The sequence below is a fragment of the Leishmania mexicana genome, chromosome 23, assembly GCF_000234665.1.
Source record: "Leishmania mexicana MHOM/GT/2001/U1103 complete genome, chromosome 23".
Lineage (NCBI taxonomy): Eukaryota > Euglenozoa > Kinetoplastea > Trypanosomatida > Trypanosomatidae > Leishmania > Leishmania mexicana.
This window is the reverse complement of record NC_018327.1, coordinates 355026-378854: the sequence shown is the minus strand read 5'-3', so window position 1 is coordinate 378854 and position 23829 is coordinate 355026. Positions and strand designations below refer to the sequence as shown.

The 23829-nt window shown below is 60.1% G+C and overlaps 4 protein-coding genes across 4 annotated transcripts; all 4 read left to right on the top strand.

The window, feature by feature from the left end:
• Nucleotides 1-4699: 4699 nt before the first annotated feature.
• On the top strand, nucleotides 4700-8974 carry LMXM_23_0770 (conserved hypothetical protein; the record flags this gene model as incomplete). Its single annotated transcript, XM_003875665.1, has 1 exon — nucleotides 4700-8974. One exon carries the CDS (start codon nucleotides 4700-4702, stop codon nucleotides 8972-8974), a length of 4275 nt encoding a protein of 1424 aa, XP_003875714.1.
• A 2343-nt stretch (nucleotides 8975-11317) lies between these two features.
• LMXM_23_0760 (putative mitochondrial RNA binding protein) lies at nucleotides 11318-12364 on the top strand (the record flags this gene model as incomplete). Its single annotated transcript, XM_003875664.1, has 1 exon — nucleotides 11318-12364. One exon carries the CDS (start codon nucleotides 11318-11320, stop codon nucleotides 12362-12364), a length of 1047 nt encoding a protein of 348 aa, XP_003875713.1.
• Nucleotides 12365-14961: 2597 nt separating this feature from the next.
• On the top strand, nucleotides 14962-17436 carry LMXM_23_0750 (conserved hypothetical protein; the record flags this gene model as incomplete). Its single annotated transcript, XM_003875663.1, has 1 exon — nucleotides 14962-17436. One exon carries the CDS (start codon nucleotides 14962-14964, stop codon nucleotides 17434-17436), a length of 2475 nt encoding a protein of 824 aa, XP_003875712.1.
• A 3616-nt stretch (nucleotides 17437-21052) lies between these two features.
• Nucleotides 21053-22330, top strand: LMXM_23_0740 (conserved hypothetical protein; the record flags this gene model as incomplete). Its single annotated transcript, XM_003875662.1, has 1 exon — nucleotides 21053-22330. The coding sequence occupies one exon, from the start codon at nucleotides 21053-21055 to the stop codon at nucleotides 22328-22330; it is 1278 nt and encodes a 425-aa protein (XP_003875711.1).
• Between the last annotated feature and the right edge of the window lie 1499 nt (nucleotides 22331-23829).

Here is a 23829-nt window from a genome sequence, read left to right as displayed (position 1 = left end):
CTCCCCTTTCTCTCCCTTTCTCTCACTTGACGCAATGGCTTTTCGTTGACATCGTCCTCCTCTCGCCGCCTCTTCTTCGCTCGCGCTCTCTTTCGCTGTCCCTGGCTCTCTCTCTCGTGTGTGTGTGTGCCCACTCGACGGTCCTCCCCCTTCCCACTGCACGTCGTATTGTTATTGCCGCCCCTTTTCTCTTCAAGCCCGGGTCTTTTCAGTGCGCGTTGAGCTCTTTTTTTTATTGTCCGGTATGCGAGTGTTCTGTTTTGACACTCCTCCGCCCTCTCCACCCCACCCCCACTCTCCCCTCATCCCTCCCTTTCCTTTGCCCTCTCTGGCTTGTGCACACCCTTACTCTTCTGTCCTCCGGTCTATTCGACATACGTTTGAACCGTCTCTTGCTCTTGCTCTCCGTGTCTGTGTGTGTGTGTCTGGAAGGGAGGGGGCTTGTCTCGCTCTTGGTGTAGTCTCCCTTCGCGATGCACACATCGTCTCTCTCTCTCTCGCCCCCCTCCCCCCTGCGTTACACACGCCTTCTCTCTCATATTCTCTCCCTCCTGTCTGCATCTGGCAAACGACGAGGAGCGAAGAGCGACGGCGGCGCAGACACGCGGCGTGGAAAACCACCGAAACGACAAACACGCATGCGCACGCAACCGCGAAGCGAAACGAAACGCCCTTCCTACGAACAAAGCGAAGAAGAGAACACGCATACACACACAGAGGAGCTGAAAAGATCAGCAGCGTCGCCCCCTCCCTCCCTCCACAAAAGGAATGACCGTTTCCGGTCTCTCGCTCTCCGTTTTTCTGTTTCTCTCCCTCACTGCCGCCGCCGCCGCCCTAATATTCCACGTCTACACGATCGCATAGGCATGTTTTGCTGTCTTACCTCTCTCTCAGCGCCGTCGCACCTTCTCCCTCTTCTCTCTCCCCTTCATCCAGCCGTCCCTGTGTTTCACCATGGATGTTCGCTTTTTTTTGAGGAGGGGGGGGGGTGGCGGCGTCGCTCGTAACTGTTTTTTGTGTCTGCGCGTTTGTGAGCCTGTCCCTCTCTTTTGCTCGCCTGTCTATCCCTCTCTCCAAGCTGCCCAGAGGGCGACATCTACACCGTGGATGTGCGTGCCTTGCTCCAACGCAAAAACACAAGAAAAACGGCGAATAACTGGTGACTTGCTTGCATGCGGAATAGAGTGAGAGAGGGGCGGGTGTGATGGTTGCGCGAGGGGCTGCGGAGGGATGTGCATCTCTCTCTCTTCCTACGTGTGCTTGCCTGTGTGTCACCTTCAGCACACCGCCCCACCCAACACCCTCCTCGGTTCGACATTCCCCGAGGCGTCACTGCCATGTCGCCCTTTCTTTCTGTGGGTCTTTTTGTTTTCTATGTCCGTTTTACATCTCGTTTTTTTTTTGTTATTAAATTTGAACGCCCATTCCCCTTTCCATGTGCACACATGCCCCATCATCATCGCCCTCCCCTTCCTCCTCCTCCCCCCTTCCCGATCTATACGACCGCCTCGTCAGCGTGCTCGTTTTATGGGGATGGGGATGGGGATGGGTTCTCCTTCCTTGAGCGGAATGTCGCGTGCGTGTGACGTCTTTTGCGATAGGCGCGTCTGACTCTCTTTTTTTCTTCCCCTCGTCGTGGCTTCCACGCGGTTGTGTGTGTGTGTGTGTGGTGATGGCTTTCTACCTCTTCCTCGTCCCTGCGCACCGTTTCGGCTTTGTGCGCAACGGTTGCGCATGCCCGTTTGTGTGCGTGGGCATCGAGGCGATGCCTTCCTCTCTTTGTGTGTGTGGGGTGGGTGTGCTAGAGCAGGACGGGACATAGACTGACGACACTCCTCAGCCCCCCCCCCCTACCCCTTTTGCAGGACACATGGAGGGACGGATATATGTATATACGTATATATATACATATTGTTGTTCTGTGCTCGCCGTCTTTGCGTTCTTATCAGAAGCACAAAAAAAATGGAACGCGACACGCACATTCCTCAGCTCGAAGAACAAGAAGAAAACAGCGACTCGGATAGTGCAGCAGCTGTGTAAACTGCCTGTGTAACGCACGCTCAGGCGCGCATAGACACCAACGTTGACGCCTGCATGGGATGCAGCGCGCCAAGCGGAGTCGTGGACATCTTTCCCATGAGAGACTGCCGAGTCTCGAGCGAAAAGCACCGGAGCGCTTTGTTGACAGCTCCACGGGTGTGCCTGAAGGCAATGTGCCTCACCTGCGTGGTCTGTGCATACAAGCACACCATACCATCTCGTGCACTTACTGCATATCTCTTGCTCTCTCTCCCTCCATCTCCGCTTCACTCTTGTGCGTGCGCCGTGAGTGTTCTCGCTGGTGCTGCCGTGCCGCCTTGCTTGCACCTCCTTTTCTCTCGCTTTGTGAGTGTTTTCTCCATCCGCCCCGCCCCCCTCCTGCTGCTTTTCCGTGCACAACGGCACCCATACACTCACCACACACCCACCGCCTATGCGGGACAGGAGCGAAGACTTTTTTCGGCGCCTCCCTTCCCGACCTGCAATCTCTTCTCCATCAGCCACTGCCAGCTGCAGAAGCGACGAAAACAAACAGCAGAAATAGGATTTGGGGGAGGGCAAACCACGAAAGCGCCGCACGCACACACGCAGCGAGAGGGGCAAACCTCGAGTTATTTCCGTTATTCACTGACCTTTTCTTCGGTTACTTTGTGCTCCTTCCGCCATTCTTGCTGCATCGCACAGTAACCCCCTCATCCACCCCCCACCGCCGCGAATTCAAGCTGGCAAGCTTTTGCGTTGCCTTTCCGTTGTCGCTGGTGCGGCTATCGACTATACAAGGCACACGCGCGCTCGTTGCTCCTCTCACCTCTCTTCTTACCGTAAAGTCGTCGTGTGCGAGCGGGCCCTCCTTTATTCGCTGATTGATGCTTCTACACGCATTGTCGCGCCGGGAACCGCTGCAGGTGTCGGGGGGGGAGGTTCTTGTAGCGGTTTGCTTCGTATTTTTCTTTGTGTCCCCCCTCCCCTGCGGGGTGTGGCGTTGCGCGGATTCTCTGTGCTGCTCTCTTCTATCGCTTCATCCCTCTTCGTCTTGTGTCACCTGCTGATCCCCCCCTCCCACCCCACCCCATCCGCTCACCGCCTGGTCCATCTTTTCCTTCCTCCGCGTATCAACTCGCCGAGTCGACGGTTCTTGGGCCACGGCTGCCAACCCTCTCTCCCTCCCTCATGCTTTTCCTCTCTCTCTCTGCATCCTCCCACGACGCCGCGCTGTACCGGCACTGGCTCGGGCAGCGCTTTTCTTTTTCCTTTGTTCATGTTTTCCATATTTCGTGCTTCGTTGCCCGTTTGCGGCGAGCCGCGTTGTGCTCGGAGTGCTGCGAGGAACTCGCAGCTACACACAGTGGGGAAAGGCAAGGCGCGCCTCGAGCAGTGAAGGCTGACGGCTGACCCTCGCTCGCTCTCTGTCCGGATCTTCTCTGGACTGTCTTCTCTTCTTTTCCCGAAGCCAGCAAGCGCGTGCCCCAGTCCCTGCGGAGACTATTCTTGCTCTGCTCCTTTTACGTATCCTGGCACAGGTGTTCTCGGAACATAACAGCGCGACGAGAGCGGCGGTACGGCCGGGCGTTCTTTTCTTGGCCCGGTCAAAGCGCGATAAACGTTCCACCTGCCATTCCTACTTCACCCATGCTGAGAACAGGACTCTGGTGGGCTTATGGCACCCTTGTCTCTCGCTGAGTTCACTCTCAGCGCCTCCACCACACGTTTCGCCCACACACGAACCCCCCTCTTCGCCTCCTCACCTGGTGAGACAGCACGCTGGACGGATTAGGTTGCACAGCACTCTCGCCCGTGTGCACAGACACCGGCGTATACGCGCGAATGTATTGCTGTTGCATGAAGGACACGCTCCATGCCTGCTGGTACGGCCCTCTTGGTGTGTGAGCGGCACGGCCGCACAGACACCGCTCCCCCTCCCCCTCCCCCGAGGTCGGGTGGACTGCGACGAACATGTAGACTCGCTGGATGATCTCGGTGCAACGCACACTCTCTCTCTCGCCTTCCTCTTTCTCTGCGCTCTATCCGAGTCCGTAACGCTGGCGAAGGAGCAGGAGGCATTTACCTGCGCGAAGGACACGTAACGTTGCCCTGCATAGACTTATGAAATTTGTGCCCTTTTGCACGCATCGACATCGTTGGCATCGATTGAGTTTAGTTTTCGTTTTCGGGAGAGGGGAGAGGGTGTGTTTGTATGTGAGAGAGGAGGGAAGGGGAGGTGGGACACATCTAACTTGCTGTTGTCGTCTTGCTCTTCCTTGCAGTGCTTCGACTGCCGACGCTGTCTTTCTCCCACTTTTGCAGTTATGTATGCATGTGTACCTTATCCGCTTGTCGACTTCCACAAGAACACTGCCTTGCCCTGCCACACACACCACACACGCTTCACTTCACGTCCTCCCCCCATTTCCTTTCACTCACGGCGGTGTGCCGGCTGCTGCTGGTGCTGGTGGTCATCATCGTCGGCGGCGTTTTGTCCCTCCCTCTTTTTTTTTCGCTTCTCTGCTCGTACGTGTGCATCGTGCCCCACCGCAGTTTGCCGTGCCAGTGTTCATCAGCATCGCCGAGGACACTCCCAGGCTGCCCCTTTCTCATTCTTATGGTGCCGCCCCTGCGCGTGCGCCGGCTCAATCTGCTGTTGTTTCGCTGACCGCCAGACATGTGGGCAGCGCTGCCGCCTGTCGTGTCGGTGGTCACCGCCGCTGAGGAGCTCGCTGGCGTGTCGATGGCGGCGCACACGTCTGGCATGATGTGTGAGTCTAACACCGGCAGCTGCCCGCCGGCCACCGTGGACCCTACACGGTGTAGCAGACCAAACACGCTTGGTGCGTCCTCTGTAATGAGCCATCACCATGCAAGCCTAGTCTCGGACGAGCATCTTGAGTCGTTAAATGGCTCTCAGTGCGGGCACTGCAATCGGACCGCGTTCCCGCCGCCTGAGGGCGGCGACGGCGCTGCTTGTGAGACCGCCGCACCAGTAACGGCGGCAGCAACGGGTGATGGTTGGAGTCGGCAGGCACGTCCGGGCTCCCACGCTGCACCGCCGTCGCTGCCGCAGCCACGTCTTGAGCGCCATACTTTTCAACCTCTAGCATCTCCGCCGACTGTGGGGGTACCGGCCTCAATAATGTCGTCCCCGGCGGTGTGCCCCATTTCGGGGTCGCTGTTCTCTCGACAAGCCGTCGCTTCCCCTGGGCAGGACGTGCTTGGCTACGACCCGAGCGGAAGTCCCGTCGCTTCTCCATCGATGGGAGTCACCGCAGTCGATACACGACCGTCGCCCGGTCTGGGCCCCACATGGGCGTCTAGCTTTCATCAGGCGCCACCGCCTTTGTGCCTCTCCGGGTCACCTTTGAGTCTTGCGGCAGCGGGAAGTCCTGCCGGTGACACGGCGTGCGCATCCACCATGATGTTGCCCTCCGCGTCATCGCACGCTGCCCCAAAGTCAACACCAGTGACCAACAGTGGGGCTGCGCTGCCACTCTTGAGACCTGCACCGACTGGGACGGCCCACGACTCTACGGCCGCGCACACGACTGTGAATCCCTTTCAAGCCTGGCCTAGCGTTTCACTCACCGCGTCCGCGGCGACGACCGCGGCGGGCCAGGGTGGCGCGCCGTCGTGGGCCGCAGCCGAGTGCCAGGCTCAGAATCATCAGGTGCCCGCACCTCTTGCCTGTCCATCTTACTCTAGCACGCCTGCGTCTGCGCTCACACCGACGCCACACACTTCAGCTATCGTCAGCTGCGGCGCTCTTAGACACTCGTCATCTCCTGTTACCTCTGCATTGAGCCCGGGAGGTGGCGCGAGCAGTCCGGGCAGCGCCGGGAACGTGATCCAAACGCCATCGTTCAAGACGCCTGTCTGCGTCAGCGGTCCGCCTCCACGGCACTCAAGCGAAGGCGCCCCTCTTCGCACCCTGTATGCGTTACCGTCATCGATGTGGGAGGTGGGTGGCGCGTCGTCCAACACCAACAGGACGGCATTCACTGCCGCCACTTCTGAGGGTATGAACGTGTCGTCCCCGAAAATATCACCGCAACTGCAGCACGTCACCTTCGCCCAGCTGGGCAACAGCGGAAGTGCCAGTGCCGGCGTTAGTGACGCGGGCCACGGGGACTTTCAGGCACCGGCCCCAGCACAGTTTCCACCGGTGCTCGACCCTCCAACGCTGAGGCAGCATCCACACCCGGGTGGTGGCGCGGAGAGAGCCAACGTCGGCGCCGGGACGCCGCGGAAGCTGCTCGACGGATCCGTCTGTTCCGCCACGCTGTCGAATCACAACCACAGCTTTTACATGGGCACCACCGGTAATGACAATCTGAGCCGCAGCTTCTTGTTTCCCTTGACTTCATCCTGCGGCGCAGCAGTCGCAGCCGACGGCACGGAGGACGCATCCGTGATGAGCGCTGGGGGAGGCGGGCCACGACCCACAGCCATATCCCACGTGCGTTCCCCAAGCGTCGCATGCGGTCGCCATGCCGGGCAGGCGACCCCGCCCATGCCACCCGTCGGCAGCACTGGTGTCGCTGTCTATGGTGTGAGCGACTCCGTGCCATCCTCGGAGGCCGGCTCCATCCTGGCGGACACCTGCCGCTCGCTGGCGCCGTTCGAACTACCGCCTCTTCAGTACGCTTCACAGCTACTGCAAGGACAACCACCGTCACATCAGCCCCACCCGCAGCTGCAGCCATCCCTACGAGTCCCATCCGCCTCAGCGGTGACGACGCTGCCGCCGCCAGGGCCGCCTCATTCCATCATCTTTTGCCGGAGTCCTCAAATGACTTCGCTCAACGAGGCGCTGCCGGGCCTCGCACAGCCGGTGACCGTGTCCCACGCGCCAGCCATGGGCAGAGGCAGCAGCTTCAACCAATCCCCAGCCCTGCAGCAGCTATCCACCGGCCATTCTCGATCTCCGTCCGCGCATGGTGCTACTGCTGCGGAGGCAAGTCTTAACGCGGGCGCCACAAACTCATCCTTCATCTCCCCCACGGTGGCGAGCTTGAAGTGGCATTGCCGATTCGAGGGCTCTCTATCTGGGTCCGAAAACGCAATCGAACTCCCAGATAGCAGTGCGCAGGTGACAGGAAGCACTGCTGCTGCTCCTGCCCCGGGTGATGGGCGTAGTGGTGCCAGTTCGAGGCCGTCGTTGTCCATTGCTGACGCGAAGCCGGCACCTCGGCCTGGGTACATCGTCGAGTGGGAGCAGAGCCTCACCGCCTTCCAGAGTCGCGCCGAGAGCTACTACGCTTTCAAGAATGTTTGCACCGATACGTATTTGACGCTCATCGAGCACAACGTCGACCGCTTCCTCGTATGCTACTTCAGCGGTGGCGCCATCAGACCTGAGAGGTCGCTGCAGGAGGCACTGGCGAGCCGCACTGGGGCCGCAGCCAATACACCAACTCATCTCTTCAGCGGCACCGGCGCCGGCAACTTGAATGCGCAGAGACCAGGTGGCCAGGTGACCAGTGGTGCTGGCATTCAGAAAATGCTGCAGGGCAGCAAGGCACTCCTGCTGCTGAGCGAGACCGGGTCGAAGTGGCTGACGAAGATAGGCGTCAACCTGCGGCGGACGACCGCGACTCCGGCGCCGGTGTCCAGCGAGCCACAGACGGCGCTGATGAGCGCTGACCCTGCCCACCGGGCTACACCTGCCTTTGCCGGCACAGTCGCTTCTCCTCTGCGGAGCATGAGAGAGGGCTCCCCGGACTGCCGGACCACGCCGATGACCATTGGTGCTTCGGGAGCGGCAACGGCAGCGGTGGAGGAGACCAGGGTGCTGGAGCCCGCCTACACAAGCCTGTGCGACGCCGACCCGTTTGGCGCGAGCTTAGCTACGAGCACCGCTCCAGGACGGCTGCCCCCGCCCGCAACTCACGACTCGATCTCGTCGACTAGCACAAGTCAATTGGCTTTGCCATCAACACTGCCACACACCGGTGCGACCACGGAGATGGGCACCGGTGCTTCCACAATGGCCGCGGCGCTTCCAGCGCGCTTTTCCGCCGAGGAGGTAGAGATTCAGTGTCTGCGCTACCTTGGCCCTTACGTGGCCAACGTGGTCCCAGAGACGTTCATGGATGCTCGACCGAGCGAGGGCGTTCTAGACCAGGTGCGCCGAAACTACGCTATTCTCCTGCACACGTTGCAGCACGTCTTGCTCGATGCCAACAGTAGCAGTAGGCAAGTCACTGACGCCTCCTCGCCTTACGTGGAGAGCACCCTGCCGTCGCCGACCATCCTTACGCATACGCCTTCACTGACTTTATCCACCGGGACGGCAGGTTCGCCAGGCTGTACACGGATGAATGGACTCGTTTCTCAGCGCATTCGTCAAGGGCTACTGCTGCCCACCATTCAGGCCACCTGGCGGGACTACTTAACCCCTCTCAAGTGCAAGGTGCGGGAGCTGACGCAGATCGCCACGACGAGTATTGAACCGATCCTCAGGGACCTGCAATCACCGTGGGTTACGGGTGCCACCGGTGGTGCTGCAGCGGTGCCACTGATCGGTCCAGCGAGCCCCGGACGAGTCCTTCGGCATGACTCGACGGCCGCCGCCACTCCTTTTACGAAAGAGGTAAAGGCTTCTTTCGTTGCAATGACGGACGCAGAACGGGCCGCTCGCGAAGCCCTGCGAGCATCGTGGGAGGGCCCTGTCAGTCGACTGATCCGGCTTCTCCGCGGTGACGAGGAGTATCTCGCTACCATACAGACAATGGACAACGAATTTATCGAGAATGGAGCGGCGTGGCAGGAGAGCAGCGCACAACTGCGGCTGAGCGGTGCGGCACTCAGCGACTACGTTCCCGTGTACGGGCTAGTGCTCTCGCGGCTCCATCGACTAGAGATGGAGCACCGCACCGTGCTGGAGCTGTGGGGCGGCAGCGCAGCCGCCGCAGCCGGCACGCAACACCGCATGTACGCATAGCACCCATATGCGCGTGTGCTTCGGTGCTTCTACCCTCCCCCTCACTCTATGCGTGCATGCTAGCGTGATTGCGCGGGCAGCGACACGGAACGCCGCAACGGAAAGAAAAGCACGCCGAAGGGGACTACATCTGTCCCATCCTCCAATCTTGGGAAGAGGAGGGGGGGCTACACTCGCATGTGTTGCAGAGACGTCCTTCCTCGTAGGCATTCTAACGGCAACTCCGCCGGAGCGTATCCGCGATGGAGGCGAATGCACATTGGCGAGAAGAACAACCAAAAAAAAAGCGGGCACGTGATGCTTGTCCGACTGCCGCTGCTGTGCGTCGTTGTTTGGGGCTCCTCATTTTTCCGTTTCCTCATCTCATGGGGCGGCGACACCAGCCCCGCGCTCTCACCTGCTTCGCGTCGACCAACCATAAAACGAAAAACAGAGCGAATGGGAAAAGCAACCGCTGCAAGCGGTGGCTGAGAGCGTCCGTCCGGGATCAACGGGAACCACTGCGGCACATGAGCTTAGGTGATTCAGCACACGAGGGCTGCCTACACCCCGTGCGGCGAGCTCTCTTGGAACTGGTTGTAAAGCGAGGCCTGTGTGTGTGTGTGTGGGTGGGTGAGAAATGCTCGCAACAGCACGTGCAAGCCCTCGTTCTCTGGCACAGGCGCCATACTTGTGCAGTACTTCTTCTGCGTCCCTCCTCTGCTTCTTTCGACGCCTGCCGCTACGCAGGTGTGTCATCGCATTTACCCCCCCCCCCCCCCCCACACACACACACACACGACGCGGTGCTTCTTGAGAAGGACGCGTCACGGTCGTTGCCTTTCATCAGCAGCATTGTTCCGACCGCACTTTCTGCCAAGTCTTACTCGCGTTAGGTTGCGCTCGAGAAGGCGGTGCGCCATCCGTGACGACCGCACGTCTTTCACGTCGGCCTCTCGAAGCGCGTGGGGGGCGATGGGGAGGCGAAGGTGGCGGAGAAAGATGCTGCACTGCTCCTTGTGGTTGTGCCGGCCGGCGACGCCGTTTGCCACGAGCACCTCTTTGCTTGCTTCTCGCGCCAGCCATGGGGGGCCGCGCATGTGGAAGCAGCCAGATATCCGGCAGCTACGCAACGCCCCCACGCTGCATCGCCTTCACGGAATACTGCAGCTCACACAACGCAGCCTGCCAGACCCGGCAAGCCACCGGCAGGGCCACACGTATGTGGCCAACGCGCAAGGGTCGCTGCTGTCGCGTCCTGGTGGGCGCGTCTCGCGCTTGTCAGACCCGGGTGCCACATTCCACTACAAGAGGCGCGCAGGGCGGCTACCGCGGATGAACACGCCGGCGTTTCGTAAGCACTATAACTCGTCCTAGGGGTTGTAGCATGCGTGTCTGTGCTCTGTCGGGCTCGCATCTGCCAACTAGATCTGTGGTGTGTGAGTAAACCCCTTCCCCCCTCCCCTTCCTCGCGCGCCTGCTCACGCCTCTGTGACACCCGCACCGCTTCCTCGGCGCACCGCTGCTTTTCCACACGCAAGTTGTCCATCGACGGAAAAAGCGAATTGCCAGCATGCAACGCGCAACAAACGGAAAAAAAGAAAGTGTAAAACAGCGCCGCTTTCAACAACACACGCGAACAGATTGAAGAGAGGTGAACCGAGTCACCTCCACGCGCACACACACACACGGACGCAAAAGGGAACGGCGCGAATACGAATTCGTGTGCATGTATGTGTGCCGGCGGACTCCCGCACGCGCCGATGCGCCGTGCGGGCACCATCGCCGACTCGGCTTCACGGCTGATTGCCACTCTCGTCTACCTCTTGTGATCTGCGACCTCTTCCCTCCCCCACCTCGTACCACATATGCGTGACTGTGTTCTTCACAGACACCTTTGCGGTTGGTACAGAGATAGAGAGACGCAAAAACAAAACAAAACCTGAGAGCGCAAGGCATCACACACACACACACACGGACGCACAGTCGTCGCCACATTTTATTACTCGGCCCCCCTTCGTCCTCCCTTCCTCCCATTCTTTTCTCGTCTTGCTCTCTGCCCTCCTCACGCATACACCCTCCCGTTTTTCCACCATCACCCCGCTTCCCGCCTCAACCCACCTCCAGCTTGCCTCCCGCATATCTCCTCTTTTATTTTTTTTCGTTTTGCGTTGTTGGGCAACACCGCACTGGTGGTCTCGCGCCTCTCCCTTACGCTGATCTTCCGCCTCCTCATAGAGATCCTACGCCCCCCCCCCCACGTCATAGAGGCAAGCACACACACACACCTCTCCATCTGTCACGCTTTTCTTTTCGTAATTTTTAGCAGCTTCTTCACCGTCGCGCAACACAAGCACGCGCAACATGTTCCGTCGCATGTCTTTGTCTGCGCTGTTGCAGCGCGTGGCTACTGGTGCCGTAATCCCCACTGCTGGTCGCACCATCGTTGTCTTCAGTCAGCAGCATCACATCCTGGAGAGCAACCAGCGGGCGCGCAACAGCCCCAGTAATGTGTGGATCGAGGACTGGGAGGCGGATCGCCTAGGCATGAAGCCGGAGCCAGGTGCCCTGCCTACGCAGCTGGTTTTGGACAAGCAGCTTGAGTTGTTCAACTTCGATCAGCTCCTCTCGCCTCCGGAGGTGATGGAGGCACCGAAGCACAGCAGTTACAGCAGCCGCAAGGTCTACGGTGAGCGGCTGCAGTTCGAGCTCAATGACCGCGCGCAGCGGCACAGCTACCAAAGCAAGTGGTGGATCACACGTGGACAGGCGTATAAGGAGAATCTGCAGTTTAAAGCCAACGCGCGGTCGAGCATTCTCCTGACCAAGTCGCAGATTAAGCTCTTTCACTCCAGCCAGCTCAGCGGCGGCGAAGCCCTTCAGCAGTACCCCGTTAGCGGTGGCAGTCGCCGCGTGTACAGCAAGAAGGGGGAGGCCTTCCAGCTTCTGCAGGACCACATCAAGTCGAACGACTTCAACAGCGGCCTGTACTTCACCCGCCGTCAGATGGAGTTCTTCAAGCTCGCCCCGCTGCCGGACCAGTTGCCAGTGCTCCAGGAGGCGACAACGGGCGACCGCCACCTTATCTACAACGTGGACCAGCTGGAGGACCCGCACCTGGCGCTGAAGACGCTGCAGCGTGCGCCGGTGAATGTGCCGACCTTCCTGTTATCTGGAGAGCCGATCATGTCGGAAAACACCAGGAAGTTCCCGAAGACGTTCCGCAGCAACTACTGGCTGACCGGCCGTGATGCCGAGCTTTACCAGTGGCCCATCAAGGAGAGCGAAAAGCGCCGCGGTGTGCCGTTCAGCACTGGGACTTCGGCCCCGGTCCAGTACGAGCTGTTCAACGTGGAGCAGCTGTCGAACCCTGATGAGGCGTTCGCACGCGCGGGTCTGTTCATTCAGTAGACCGGCGACGCCGGGGAACGTGCAAAGGAAATGGAGCAGGCGACCGGGGGGGGCGAGACGTGCTCTGCGTGTGACGAAGCGACGGGAGACAAGGATGCGGCGCGCGCTTTCGCTTCCGGCCTTCCTTCCTCCTTGACATCTCTCACTCTCTCCCTTTTTTCCGTTGGTGCTACGCTGGTGAGGGAGGGGCTGTGAATGTTAGTGATGCTGCCTGTTTTTCTTAGTGTCATCTTTCTTCCCGTTAGCATTCCGTCGCGCGTGTCTGTGTGTGTATGTGTGTGCAGTCGGTGTGCGTGTGCGTGTGTGTGCATGGGAGGATGGGCATTGATGTCGTTGGTTATCCCGTGCATTTCACGGAATCGAGAAGGCCGTCTTTTTCTTTTTCCGCAGCTCTGCCCCTGTGCATGTATGTCTGCTCACGCGCTTCGGCACACCAAGCAGCCGCGGCGGCGTTGCCATTGCAGTTTCTTGTTGCTGTGAAGGTGTTGGTGTTGTGATCAAGTCTCCGATGGTGACTTCATAGAGAGGCAGCACGAAGCTCCGCCGGGGGCACCACAGGAGGCGATGCACGAAGATGTGCGCGAGAGGAGAAGTTGGCAAGGGAAGAAGAGAGGCGAGGCGGGTGGTGACGATGGTGGTGCACGCACTCCAGGCACTAAAGGAGGGAATGTACAGTGTCGAACAAGGAGGGGTGGATCGAGCGGGGAGGGGGGGGGATGGATCGGGGGCACGGGAGACGACAGCCGCTCGTTTTGTCCTCGCCCCTTCTCTTCTCGCCCTCCGTGGTGCATTACTGTGGTGTCAGGCGTTTGATCGCCACCGCCCCCTTTTCTCTCTTTTCTTTCCGTTCCTGTACTTCAATGTGCTTGAGCCTTCGTTAGGTGCGCTTCTTGGTGGTGTATCGCATACATGCACGCCTGCACACTCATGCTTTCTGCTTTCTTTGTGCTACTGCATGACGGGACGCGTATGTTTCAGATGACCGTGCCCATCGCTCGGTGGGGCTTACGTTCCTGGCTGGTTCTTGCGTGTTGGCTTTGTGAGCGCCGCGGTGGGGGACACGCTTCGGCAAAGGACGACCCCCCGCCCCACCCTGCCTGAGGCGCGCGAGTGCCACCAAGGCGGGTGGGAGGGGGAGGGGGTGAACACCAACAAGAAACGAAAAGCGAATAGAGCGTGTGCGTGCGCGCGCGTGCATGACATCCCGCAACTTTTGGGGCGTGTTAACGCGTGTGTATTCTTTCTTATATATTTTGTGTTGGGAGAGGGGAGTGTCTCTTGAGAGGAGAGTAGAACGCGCCCAGTTGTTCATAATCATAGAGTATCGGTGGAGTGAGGTTTTAGCGCACCTCTGCGCGGTGCGCCTACTGGGATGGTCCCACGTTTCTTGCTTGCTGTCAGAGAGGGGAGGGAGGGGGCTCCTCCTTTACTCTCAGTCTCTTTCCTTGTCTTTTTTTTATGGTTGCCCGGTCCTTTGTAGCACTCCCCGCGGTGCTGCCGCCGCGTTGAAACACGCATCAAGGCACGCCGGTGATGAGGATGATGGGGGGGGAGGAAGGGGCCAAGCCCTCTATCATGCCTCGAACCCTCATTGCTCCCCTGAACCACATCTTCAGCCCCCCCTTCCTCCCTCCCTCTCGAGAGGATCGAGCCGTCTCGGGATTTCTACATATACATGCGGGCGCGCATGCATCTCTCTCTCTTCCCTTGTTGTGGTGTCGGCTTACGTTGTGCTTCCTCCTCCTTTGATGTGGCTGTTCTTGCGATGGCTCGTTGAACATGGTGTGGATGACCGCCACTCCCATTCCTTTCCCTCTGTCTGTGTCTCTCTTCCCCTCGAAAGAATTTTTTTTTTAAAGTATACACGAGAAGGGCCGTGCGTGAACTCGAAGTGCAGCCGGAGGAGAGAAGAGAAAGAGAGAAGAGAGAAGAGAGAGAGAGACCAGGTGCGCCGCCAAGGGAGAGAGGCGAGACACCTCCCCCTCCCCCACAACAAAATGCTGAGGTGGTACATGATAAGGATACACCTGCGATGCACATGAGGTGCCTGCTGAGGTCTATGCACATGAAGGAACGAAGGAAAGGAACGCATATGCGCCCATTCAGGCGGTGTGTGTGTGTGTGCGTCTCTCTCTCCATGAAGGTGAATGTATGCCGGAAGTACCCCGTCATGTGCCTTCTTTCCATACCGCCATTTCTCTCTGCATGTTTGTGTGTGGCACCTCTCTGGTGAGCGTTGCGCATCGCTGCCGGGCTCGATACGGCACCCCTCTTCGTTGTGTCGACTGCACCCTCAACTGTTACCCAAAGCACGTCAATCCTCTCAACCCTCTATGCCTCCCCCTTTTCCCCCTCGCTTGCGCGCATGCTTCGCATCGCTGTGTGGCGTTGGTGCGTTTTCCTGCTCTCCTGCTCTCGTCTCTGTCGGGGCGCGTACACGGGCATGGTGTTGCACACCCCCTCCCCCTGAACGGCGCATGTGCACGCACCACTACTCCCATGCTCTATCAAAATGCCTCCATCCACTCCGTGAGAGAACGAGGGCGGGTGAGGGTTTCCTTTTATGCTGAAGAAGGGTTGCAGCGGGGTGCCAGTCAATGCTGAAGCATACATCTCGCGTCTCGGTGGTCTTCACGCAAGCCTTCCCGGGTCTGCAACGCTTCGCTAAAGAGAAGTTTTTGCCGTCGAATCCGTTGTCGTCCTCCTGCCTGTGGCTGGACGAGGAAGACTTCCGTGCCGTAAAAGCGAGAGCGTCTTTCTACAATATGCCGAACCCCCTTCGCATTGATCCCTATGCCCATCACCCACTCCTGTCCCGCTACGCCCCTGAGCTGGCAAGGGGGACGGCTGCAGGGCAAAGGAAGAACAAGCGGAAGGCCAAGGGCGCTACACAGGATACGCACAATGACACGGCCGCGGCAAGGTCGGTGACAACGCACGGCGCAGGCCCGCAGGCGACGAACGCTATCGACGCCGAGGCTCCTGATCATCTGCGCGCTGCAGCGGAGGATGAGGCGGCGGGACAGGAAGCACCCTCCGGATCCGTGCTGACGGGCGGCAATTCCGGTGGCGGCACTCAACACAGTATGGAGGAGGCGACGCTGCCGTGCTGCCGTCGAGGGAGACTGCGGGGGAGTACAGCCACAGCTGCGAAGCAGGCAATGCAGGCGCCGGTATTAGCGGAAGATGTACAGCGCTACCAGGTCCCCATCTGCACCCTTAAGTTGACAAAGCCGCTTTATCTCTTCAACATGGATCAGATGTTCTTGGCGGAAGAAGGCGCCGCCATGTCTTCACTGGCTGCTCGTTCTCTCGGTAGGGATAGGATGGACGAGTACGATTGCCAGCACAAGACTCTTACTACGTGGCCGCCGCGGAACTGGAGCTTTGCTGGCGATGACGAGCAGCTTGCATGTGCAGTGAACCCACAGGGACCTGAGGATGGGCCGACTCCCATGTCTGGTGAGGCGACTTCGCTCATGTGGTCTCGGGGGCATCGCGTCGCAGAGGGTGTCCGGGCGCTGCGGGAGCGTNTTCCAAACTCTCCCAGCGATCATCGCTTCCCTCAAGGGCTCCAGCATATGTACTCGATCAACACGCTCCGTCCGTACTCTTTACCGCGCCAGCACGCTCTCAACATTCTTGCCCATCGACATGGGTATCGCTCGCAGTGGTGGGGCACCCCAAAACAGTGGTTGAGCATCGGCGTCCTACCGCAACCTGGCCAGGTCGAACACATTGTGCCGATTTCAGTTCCGTCCAAAATTGTGCACATATCCCTCATTGAGGATGCCGAGACAGTGATGCAGCGGTGCATTATTCTCGCGAAGCGTTGCAAGCTCATATATGTGTTCGATTCGGCGGCCCCAGGCGACTTCTCGGAGAGCGTTGGCGACGCTATGGGAGTGCGTGCGCGGACCCATGCGCAGCAGCCGACGAGCTTTCTATCCGACCTGGGCGATGCGATGCACCACGACAGTGAACCAGATCGGTTTTCGAAGATTCTCATCAGCGCGCTGGAAGACATGCGAGTCAACAAGTGGTTGCTGCCTGTGTACTTCACATTGCGGCAGCTCCGAACGTTGAAACTGAAGCTCCGCCCCGATGCCGTAGGGCTTCTCCCAACGGCGGCTGGGACGACCGGGGTGCTCCACATTCGTGACGGTGCTGAGGGTGTCGGGGCCTGGGATGGGGAGGGGAGCGTGGCTAGCGGAGAAGCGGCAACAGCCGCGACTGCACCGACGGTTACTGTGGGTGGTGACGCAGCATCGACCGAACCTCGAGGTGGGATGACTCTGTCGTGTCGTGACCCGGCAATCCCCACCATACAGAGCACGACGACGCCTGCGCGGGGCTCTGCTGGGATGCTTGAGTACTGGTACCACGTATCGCAGGTGTACTTCCCCGATTCGTATCTCGTGCCATCCGTCGTGTTGACGGCGGAGTTTGAAAGCCCTGGTGTGCCGTTGAATGGGGTGAACGGCCAACGCCTACCGTACACGGCCCTGCTCTACGAGTCTTTGGTCAATCAGCACCCCGAAGTTGCCGCGGTCGTGAGGCGCGCTTCCGCTGCGGACGTGGAACGTGGCACTGACGACGCGGGTTTGAAGGTGTCCCGGAAGTCGGCGGAGCGCCGAAGTTGTGTAGGTGCTCAGGAAGCGGCGCCAGTGCAGCAGGGCCTGGGTAGGAACCAGGATATAGCGCCGCCTCGTGCTTCCGCCGCCGCACACACTTTTGGCTCCTCAGAGATGGAGGTGGACGAGGAGGACCTTGTGATCGCGCGCTTCGTCGCAACTCACTCCTCGCCGAAGCACACACAGGGGCGGTCCTTGTGGTACCAGGCTCAGGACGTGCTCGCCGCGGGTGGGGTGGTGGACGTGAACTCCGCTCCCGTCGAGGTGATGAAGAAGCCGGCTGTACTCTGGATGGGATCGACGGAAGCCAGCGGCTCCGGGGCCCTCGGGGGCAGCAGTATCGACAGCTTACCGGGCAATGTGTTGTGTAACGTGGAGTGCTTGATGAACCCGGATGAGGCTCTTTGCCTGATCTCCGCGCCCTTTGACCCCAAGTGAACGCGTTTGGCCTGCTCTCAGATACGCGCACGCCGCTGCGCAACCCGTGTCGTTGAATGCCTCATCGGAGGCCCCCGTGTGTGTGTGTGTGGCGCACCTGCCCTCCTCTCGTATTTCCGCCTCTCGCGCAGTCGCCTGTCCGTTTTTTTTTCACCCCTTTCCTCTCCTCTCTTTTCTCTGCTGGACTCAGGCGGGGGGGCGGGGGGAGGGAGCCCGTGGGGGCGTTTCCCCGCAAAGGGAAACACGAGAGAGGCGCACAGGCAACACAGAACACCATCGCCAGTTTTCTTTGTTGTGTGTCATGGGTCGTGTAGATGCGTACGGGGAGAGGTGAGCGGCTGAGTCTCTGGACGGTTCATGTGACGGAGGGGGATGCTTCTCCGTGCAGATCGTCTGCGCCTCTGTCCTTTCCCAGAATGACGCTCCACACGACGTCACTCGCAAGCGCACTGAGTTCTCCCCCCGCACGTCCCCTCCCCCTCCCCCACTAGTTCTTCCTCCCTCACCTGCAGCGCCCTTCTCTCTGCCCTTCTCCACATGATCGCTTCTCTCTTCCGCTGCTATCTCGCTCTCTATGTTTGTGTGCGCGCGTGCGCCCTCTTTTTTCTTTTTTCGTGTGGTGTGGCTGTTCTTGGCAATCTTTCGGCGCTGGTGCTGCTGCTGCTGCTCCTTCTGCTACTGCTGCTACTGCTCCGAGCACCTCCTTCTCCTCCCACCTTCGCCCTCCCCCCTCTCTGTCTCTCTCTGACTTGCGGAGCGTCTGCAGGCAACACTGTCTACGCCTGCTACCCCGCTTTCCATCGTTGCACACTCTTTCTGCGTTCTCCTCCTCGTTGTGCTTGTCACAGACGTGCCGTTCGGTGTCTTTCGTCTCGCTTTCTGAGTTCTGGACGTCTTTTTCGCACCCCGCCGCTTTTCTGCGTCGGTGTCGCGCGCCTCCTCCTGCGCGCCACACTGCCCCGCCGCTGACACCTTGCTCCCCTTTTTTTCTGCGTTTCGTCCCTCCCCAACCCACCTCATCCCGTCTCATGCCAAGAACCGCCAGCGCTACTTTATATTCAAAACCAGCTTCACCACCGAGAGCGCCCTTTTCCCTTCACGGCGCACGGTGCATTACGCGTGCGCCGTCGACGCAAAGGCCGGGAAGGTGGTGCGCTCTCTATCTTTCCGTGAAGGAGTCTGTGCGCTTCCGTGTGGTGGTGCTCGCTGCGCTCTCACGACGGCCATCCCCTGCGGCGTCCTGCCGACAACTTACGTTTTTATTTTTCTGGCACTCTTACGTACGCAGCCTTTCCAAGGGCGGAGGGAGGAGGGCGAAAAGAGGTGAGGTGCAGCGGAAGGCGTGGCGTGTGTGTGTGCGTAATGCGAGGAGTTGACCTCTGAGTGGAGCCAGCTATTTCTCTCTCGCTTCCTTTGTTATTCTCGTGCGAGCTCTTCTCGCGTGCTGCACGGGATTCCCCTATCTGGTGTGTACGGCTTCCCCGCTGTGCCGCTCTGCAAAACAGTCAGTCGTGAGCTCTTTGTGCGCAGGCGCATGTGTGTCCACGTCCGCCTTCCGCGTGACACGCCCGCTCCCATCAGAGGCGTGCGGGAGAAGAAGACGGGATGCCCCACCCCGCCACGGGCTCATGGCAGCGTCCCACCTGTCGCGGCACATGCGGGCACGCCATCCATGCACCCCCCTCGTGGCATGGACGGAGGTGGAAGATGAAGACGGCCGGCCCTCCAGCTCACAACGCCGTCCTGAAATAGGTCCTATGGCCCGAGAATGCGGGCACTGCGCGCAGGCGCTGCCATGCACAGCTGTCGCGGTGTACTGCGTCGAGGCAATGTGCCGAGAGGTGAGGGGGGCAAGAGTGGCCGACGAGCGAGGCGCGAGGGAGACCCGTACCAATCAGCCCCCCCCCCCCCAGTGCGTGTGTGCGAGGTATGCAGCATCTCCTGCGTCCGACCGTGTGGGCTGATGAGGCGCCGGTGCCGGGCGCATGGCGAGAACACGCCGAAGCACAGCATCGGGCCCCCAGGCTCCAACGCAAAGAGCGTCCACGCCATCTTGTGGAATGCCGCGGCTTGAGGCTATTCAGAGGGAGCCGCACGGCACACAGGCAGAGCGCAGGGTCTCCGCGACCCCTGGCCTGAGGCTGGCCGACTTCCTCCTTGGGCTGGTCCGGCATGCACCCGGACCAGCCTCTGTTACCCGCCCGACAGACGCCGCCGGCCGCGCCCCTGGAGCCGGGCTCTGAGCGCGGCCCGCGTGGATGGCGGCGTGCCGTGCACCCGGAAGTCTCCGTTCTGGGCCGATGGCGCAGCACGTGTGCGACGAAGGGGTGCGGAAGGCGAGGGCGAGCCCGTTAGGCGCATGGTGCGATCTAGGGGGAGGGGGAGGCGGACGGCTCGTCGTAGGCGACGCGGATGTATCTGTGGCCCCACAGTGTTGGGGTGAACTGCGGTTGTATGCGTGTATTCGTTGACTTGCTTCTGGTCGCATGGACACGCTATGTGGCTTAGAATGACCAAAGAAATGGGTAAGGGGATCGCTTATGGCATGACACACACGCAGACAGACACGCCCACACAGCAAGAATAATACGAAGGGAGAGGAGCGAGCCGGCCGGTGCATCGTCCAGTCGGAGAAGTGCGCGGTTACGTGCGTGCACGCGTTCGCGCGTATGCACGTGTTTGCGAGATAGGCATTTGACACGCACATCGCATGTGCACGTGCGCGCGGTATCCCACGCAGCGCGCACCTTCGAACATGTTCGGAGTGGAGATGCGCATCGGGAAGCGCGAAATGGGCAGCAGATGGCGAGCACCGATTCTTCTTTCGTCTGTCCCTCTCTCAGTGGCGTCGGCATGTAGGTCTTCCACTGTCGCCATCAATGCCCACGCTGACACCGAGTGGCCCTGGTACCGCTCTCTCTCATGGCGTGCTGCATCTTTCTCCCTTTTTGTACGTGCGCGCCTGCACTTCTCGCCTGCTCTTTCTCATCCACGCCGGCTCGCGCTGTCTCACTCTACTCCCATACGTATTAATATATATATATATACATAACTAATCTCTACGGTCTGTGCACACGGCAGTCGATGCACGCCGCTGACACTCGGCACGTGCAGCGCCACCACCAACACCCGAAGCAGTAGGCTATCCAGGGGGGAGGTTTCCCGTTTCCCTTTCTTCGTTTTTTGGTGCGCGTGCTGCACGTCTCTCTCTGCGCGCGCGTGTGTGCTTCCTCTCCATCTTGTCTCCTCTTCTGTCGCGTCGGTGACGTGAAGGTAAAGGAGGAGGAAACCCGCCAAAAAGAATTAAATAAAGGGCATCATGCAGTCAACTGCGTGCGCACGTCTGGCGGCCGTGGCTGGCGGGCTGCTGCGCTCGTCGCGCTCGCTGTTGCAGCACAGCTCGCGGCACAAAATTGTTATCCCCCCGCTCTCGGCGTTTGCCGGCGACTCGGCTGGCTCGTCAACGGTGTCTACCTCATCATCATCGCCCTACGAAAATGAGTATGAGCAGCATCGCCGCGTCAGCTCTGCTGTTGCGCCGTTCCTGCCAACGGAGAGCGCGGCAGAGCTGCAACGCGCGCAGCAGCTCGACGCCTTTCGCGAGGGGAATGATGAGATGTTGGGGAAGGTGTGGCGGGACTCGAAGTCGCACCTGCGTAGGCAGCAGAAGCTTGTGGAGGAGTACGGTGTCGAGGGAGCCGTGCGCGAAACATTGCAGCCTAGTACCACCTCGTTTCGCGAGCAACTGCGCCAGCGTCCACTTGACCGAGCCATCTTGCAAGAAATCTATCTTGGCCTGCATGGGCGCCGCATCGAGAGGAAGCTAAAGCGCGGTGTCTCATGGGAGCACTGGATCACGAAAGGCGACGGCACGGCACCGGTCTTCAATACATCCAGCAAGGCACAGCAAACATTCGCTTTCGGCGGTAACATTCAGCAAGTGCGCTGCGCCACCCACCCACAGCACTTTCCTGTCTTGCTCAACCACACCGAAGTCAGTGCGACGCCTGCCGCCACAGGCGGTTCGGGCAAGCGAGACCGCAACGCCAAGCAGCGCCAGAAGCAGCTCCAACACCGGTCCCCTCCGCAGAAGTCACCTTCTCGACTGCACCCTCGGCACAATTTGCTGCCAGAGGTGGCATTCATCGGCCGGACGTCGAGCGGCAAGTCGTCCCTGGTCAATGCCATCGTGAACGCGATGGTCACGCCGTACGGCCACCTGCGCGGCACGACGAACTCGCTACGCTTCTACAACGTTGCGAACCGTTTGATGCTGGTTGACTGCCCCGGGTATGGATATTATGATCCGATATGCACTCCAGCAATAGACGCCGAGAATGCTGTGCGAGCGATGCGGGCGTACTTGAAGGCATGTGCAGCACCCGGAGCCGTACAGAGGATGCAGCAGCGCCGCCGCCATGGGAAGTCGGCTACCGTCCCTCATCAGTCACCTAACGGGAAGAGCGGCGGGCCGGCAGATATGAACGCCGGCGCAGCGGAAACGGGTGACAATGAGGCCGACGACGACCATAACCGTGGGGGTACCGAACCGCTCCTGCTCCACCAGCCGCGGAACGTGAAGCGTGTGTTTCTCTGTGCCTCTGCGCAGGGCTTGCAACACCTGGACTACGCGTACTGCGACCTGCTCGAGGCCTATCGGGTGCCTTTCGCAGTGGTGCTGACCAAGACAGACGCGGCCCCCATCCGCTTCCTTGCTCGGCTCACAGACTACACACGCAGCCAACTCGTGCGCTACACGCAGTGCAACGAGATTCTGCTGACGAGCTCGTTGCGCATTGCCGGCATCGACAAGATGCAGGAGCTGCTAGGGAGTTTTGCCGCCACTGATGATCCGCTGCACGGCGCAACACCAGACTTCAGCACCATTGTCTAAGCAGCTGCACAGGAGGGATGGAGAGAACACGAGCTGTGGGTTGGAGGGACGGTGGAGAGGTGGGCACTAGGAGAGGATGGTGGTGGTGAGACTTGTGCATGTGGTAGCCCAGTGCCGTTCTCGCGGTTTTCCGCCTCTTACGTTCACCCACCACGACGACTATCGATGCCCCGCCCACTGACGGGGGTATCGTTTTCTTCGCCGATGATGCCCCCGCTGACTCGTGCTCTCATCCTTTGATTCGTTTTTCGGGCTTTTTGAGGATGGAAGGGGGGAGGCGGCGCGTCGCCGCGCTTTTCGATGAGGTCATGCTTCACACACTTTTTCTCTGGCCTCGATTTCTTCGAATTTCCTTGACTGACCTCCTACTGGGTGCGCGTGCGGGTGGGAAGTGTGGGTGTCTTTCCTGTCCTTCCTCGCTGCACGTCGAGCATCTGTAGTCGTGCGGCAACCCCTCGCCCGCGCTTTTCCTCGGTGACCTTCGTTGTGCTTCTGCCTGCCACTTGCAGGGTTGTTTTCACTTCGCTTTCGGCGCACTGAGCGACTTGACAAGGGCCGCGGCGCTTGTGGTGGGCACTCCTTGCCGAATTCGCGGAGGTCTCGAGCGGATTCGTCTTTTCGAGCATCCCCTTCTTGCAGGAGAGCGAGCTACGCATCATCCTCTTGTCGCTCTTCTGTCGCTGTTTCGAAACTTGCACGCATCACCACCTCCTCACGTCCTTGTTTCGTGTCGCACCGTTATACCTGTTTTCGCTCGTCGTCTTTCGCATACGTCTTCGCCTGCCGTTCCGCGTCGATTCACTCTCCTTCCCCCCCACCCGCAAGCAATGCCACGGACAGTCGCGAGGGAATGCTGTCACCTCTGCTGGTCCGCCTTGCCTGCGCCTGCGTCACCGTGACGTGGGTGCTTCTTTCCTTCTACATGCTGTTTTCTCATGTTACTGCTCAACCCTCATGATGGCGGGGGGGGGACACCCCGGCGCGTGGTATCCCAGGCTTTAGTGCACCGCCGCACTGTGTGTGTGTGGGGAGGCCGTGCAGCCCCACCCCCTCCTCCTCTCGCTATCCCCTGCCGATGCCGAGCCACCTTCGGGTGGTGGCAGTGTCAGGCCCTGGACGGCGGTGCGTCGGAGCGACCTGCGACAGCGCACACGTCTGCGCGGGCCCCATGATGGGCAGCGTGTCAGCGTGGCTGGCGCGCATCCCACATCCCGCCCTCGCACTGCCCACTGGTGCGGGGCCGGGGTGCCGCCCCTAACGGGATATGCGCGACGTGTGTGGCGGCCGGCACGATGGGGGAGCGGCTGTGCGGCGACCTGCGAGGCGGCGGGTGCTGGGTAGAGTTTGAGGCAGAGGCGGCGCATTGCTGTAGCGCGTGTGTGTCTACGGCTGCATTGCCCGAGAGGGGATGTGGGGGGGGGGCGTGTGCCAAGCCGGCGGAGGATGGGTGGTTGGGTGGAGGCGGCTCGAGCGCGGCGTTGGCCCGGACGCTCTTCTGG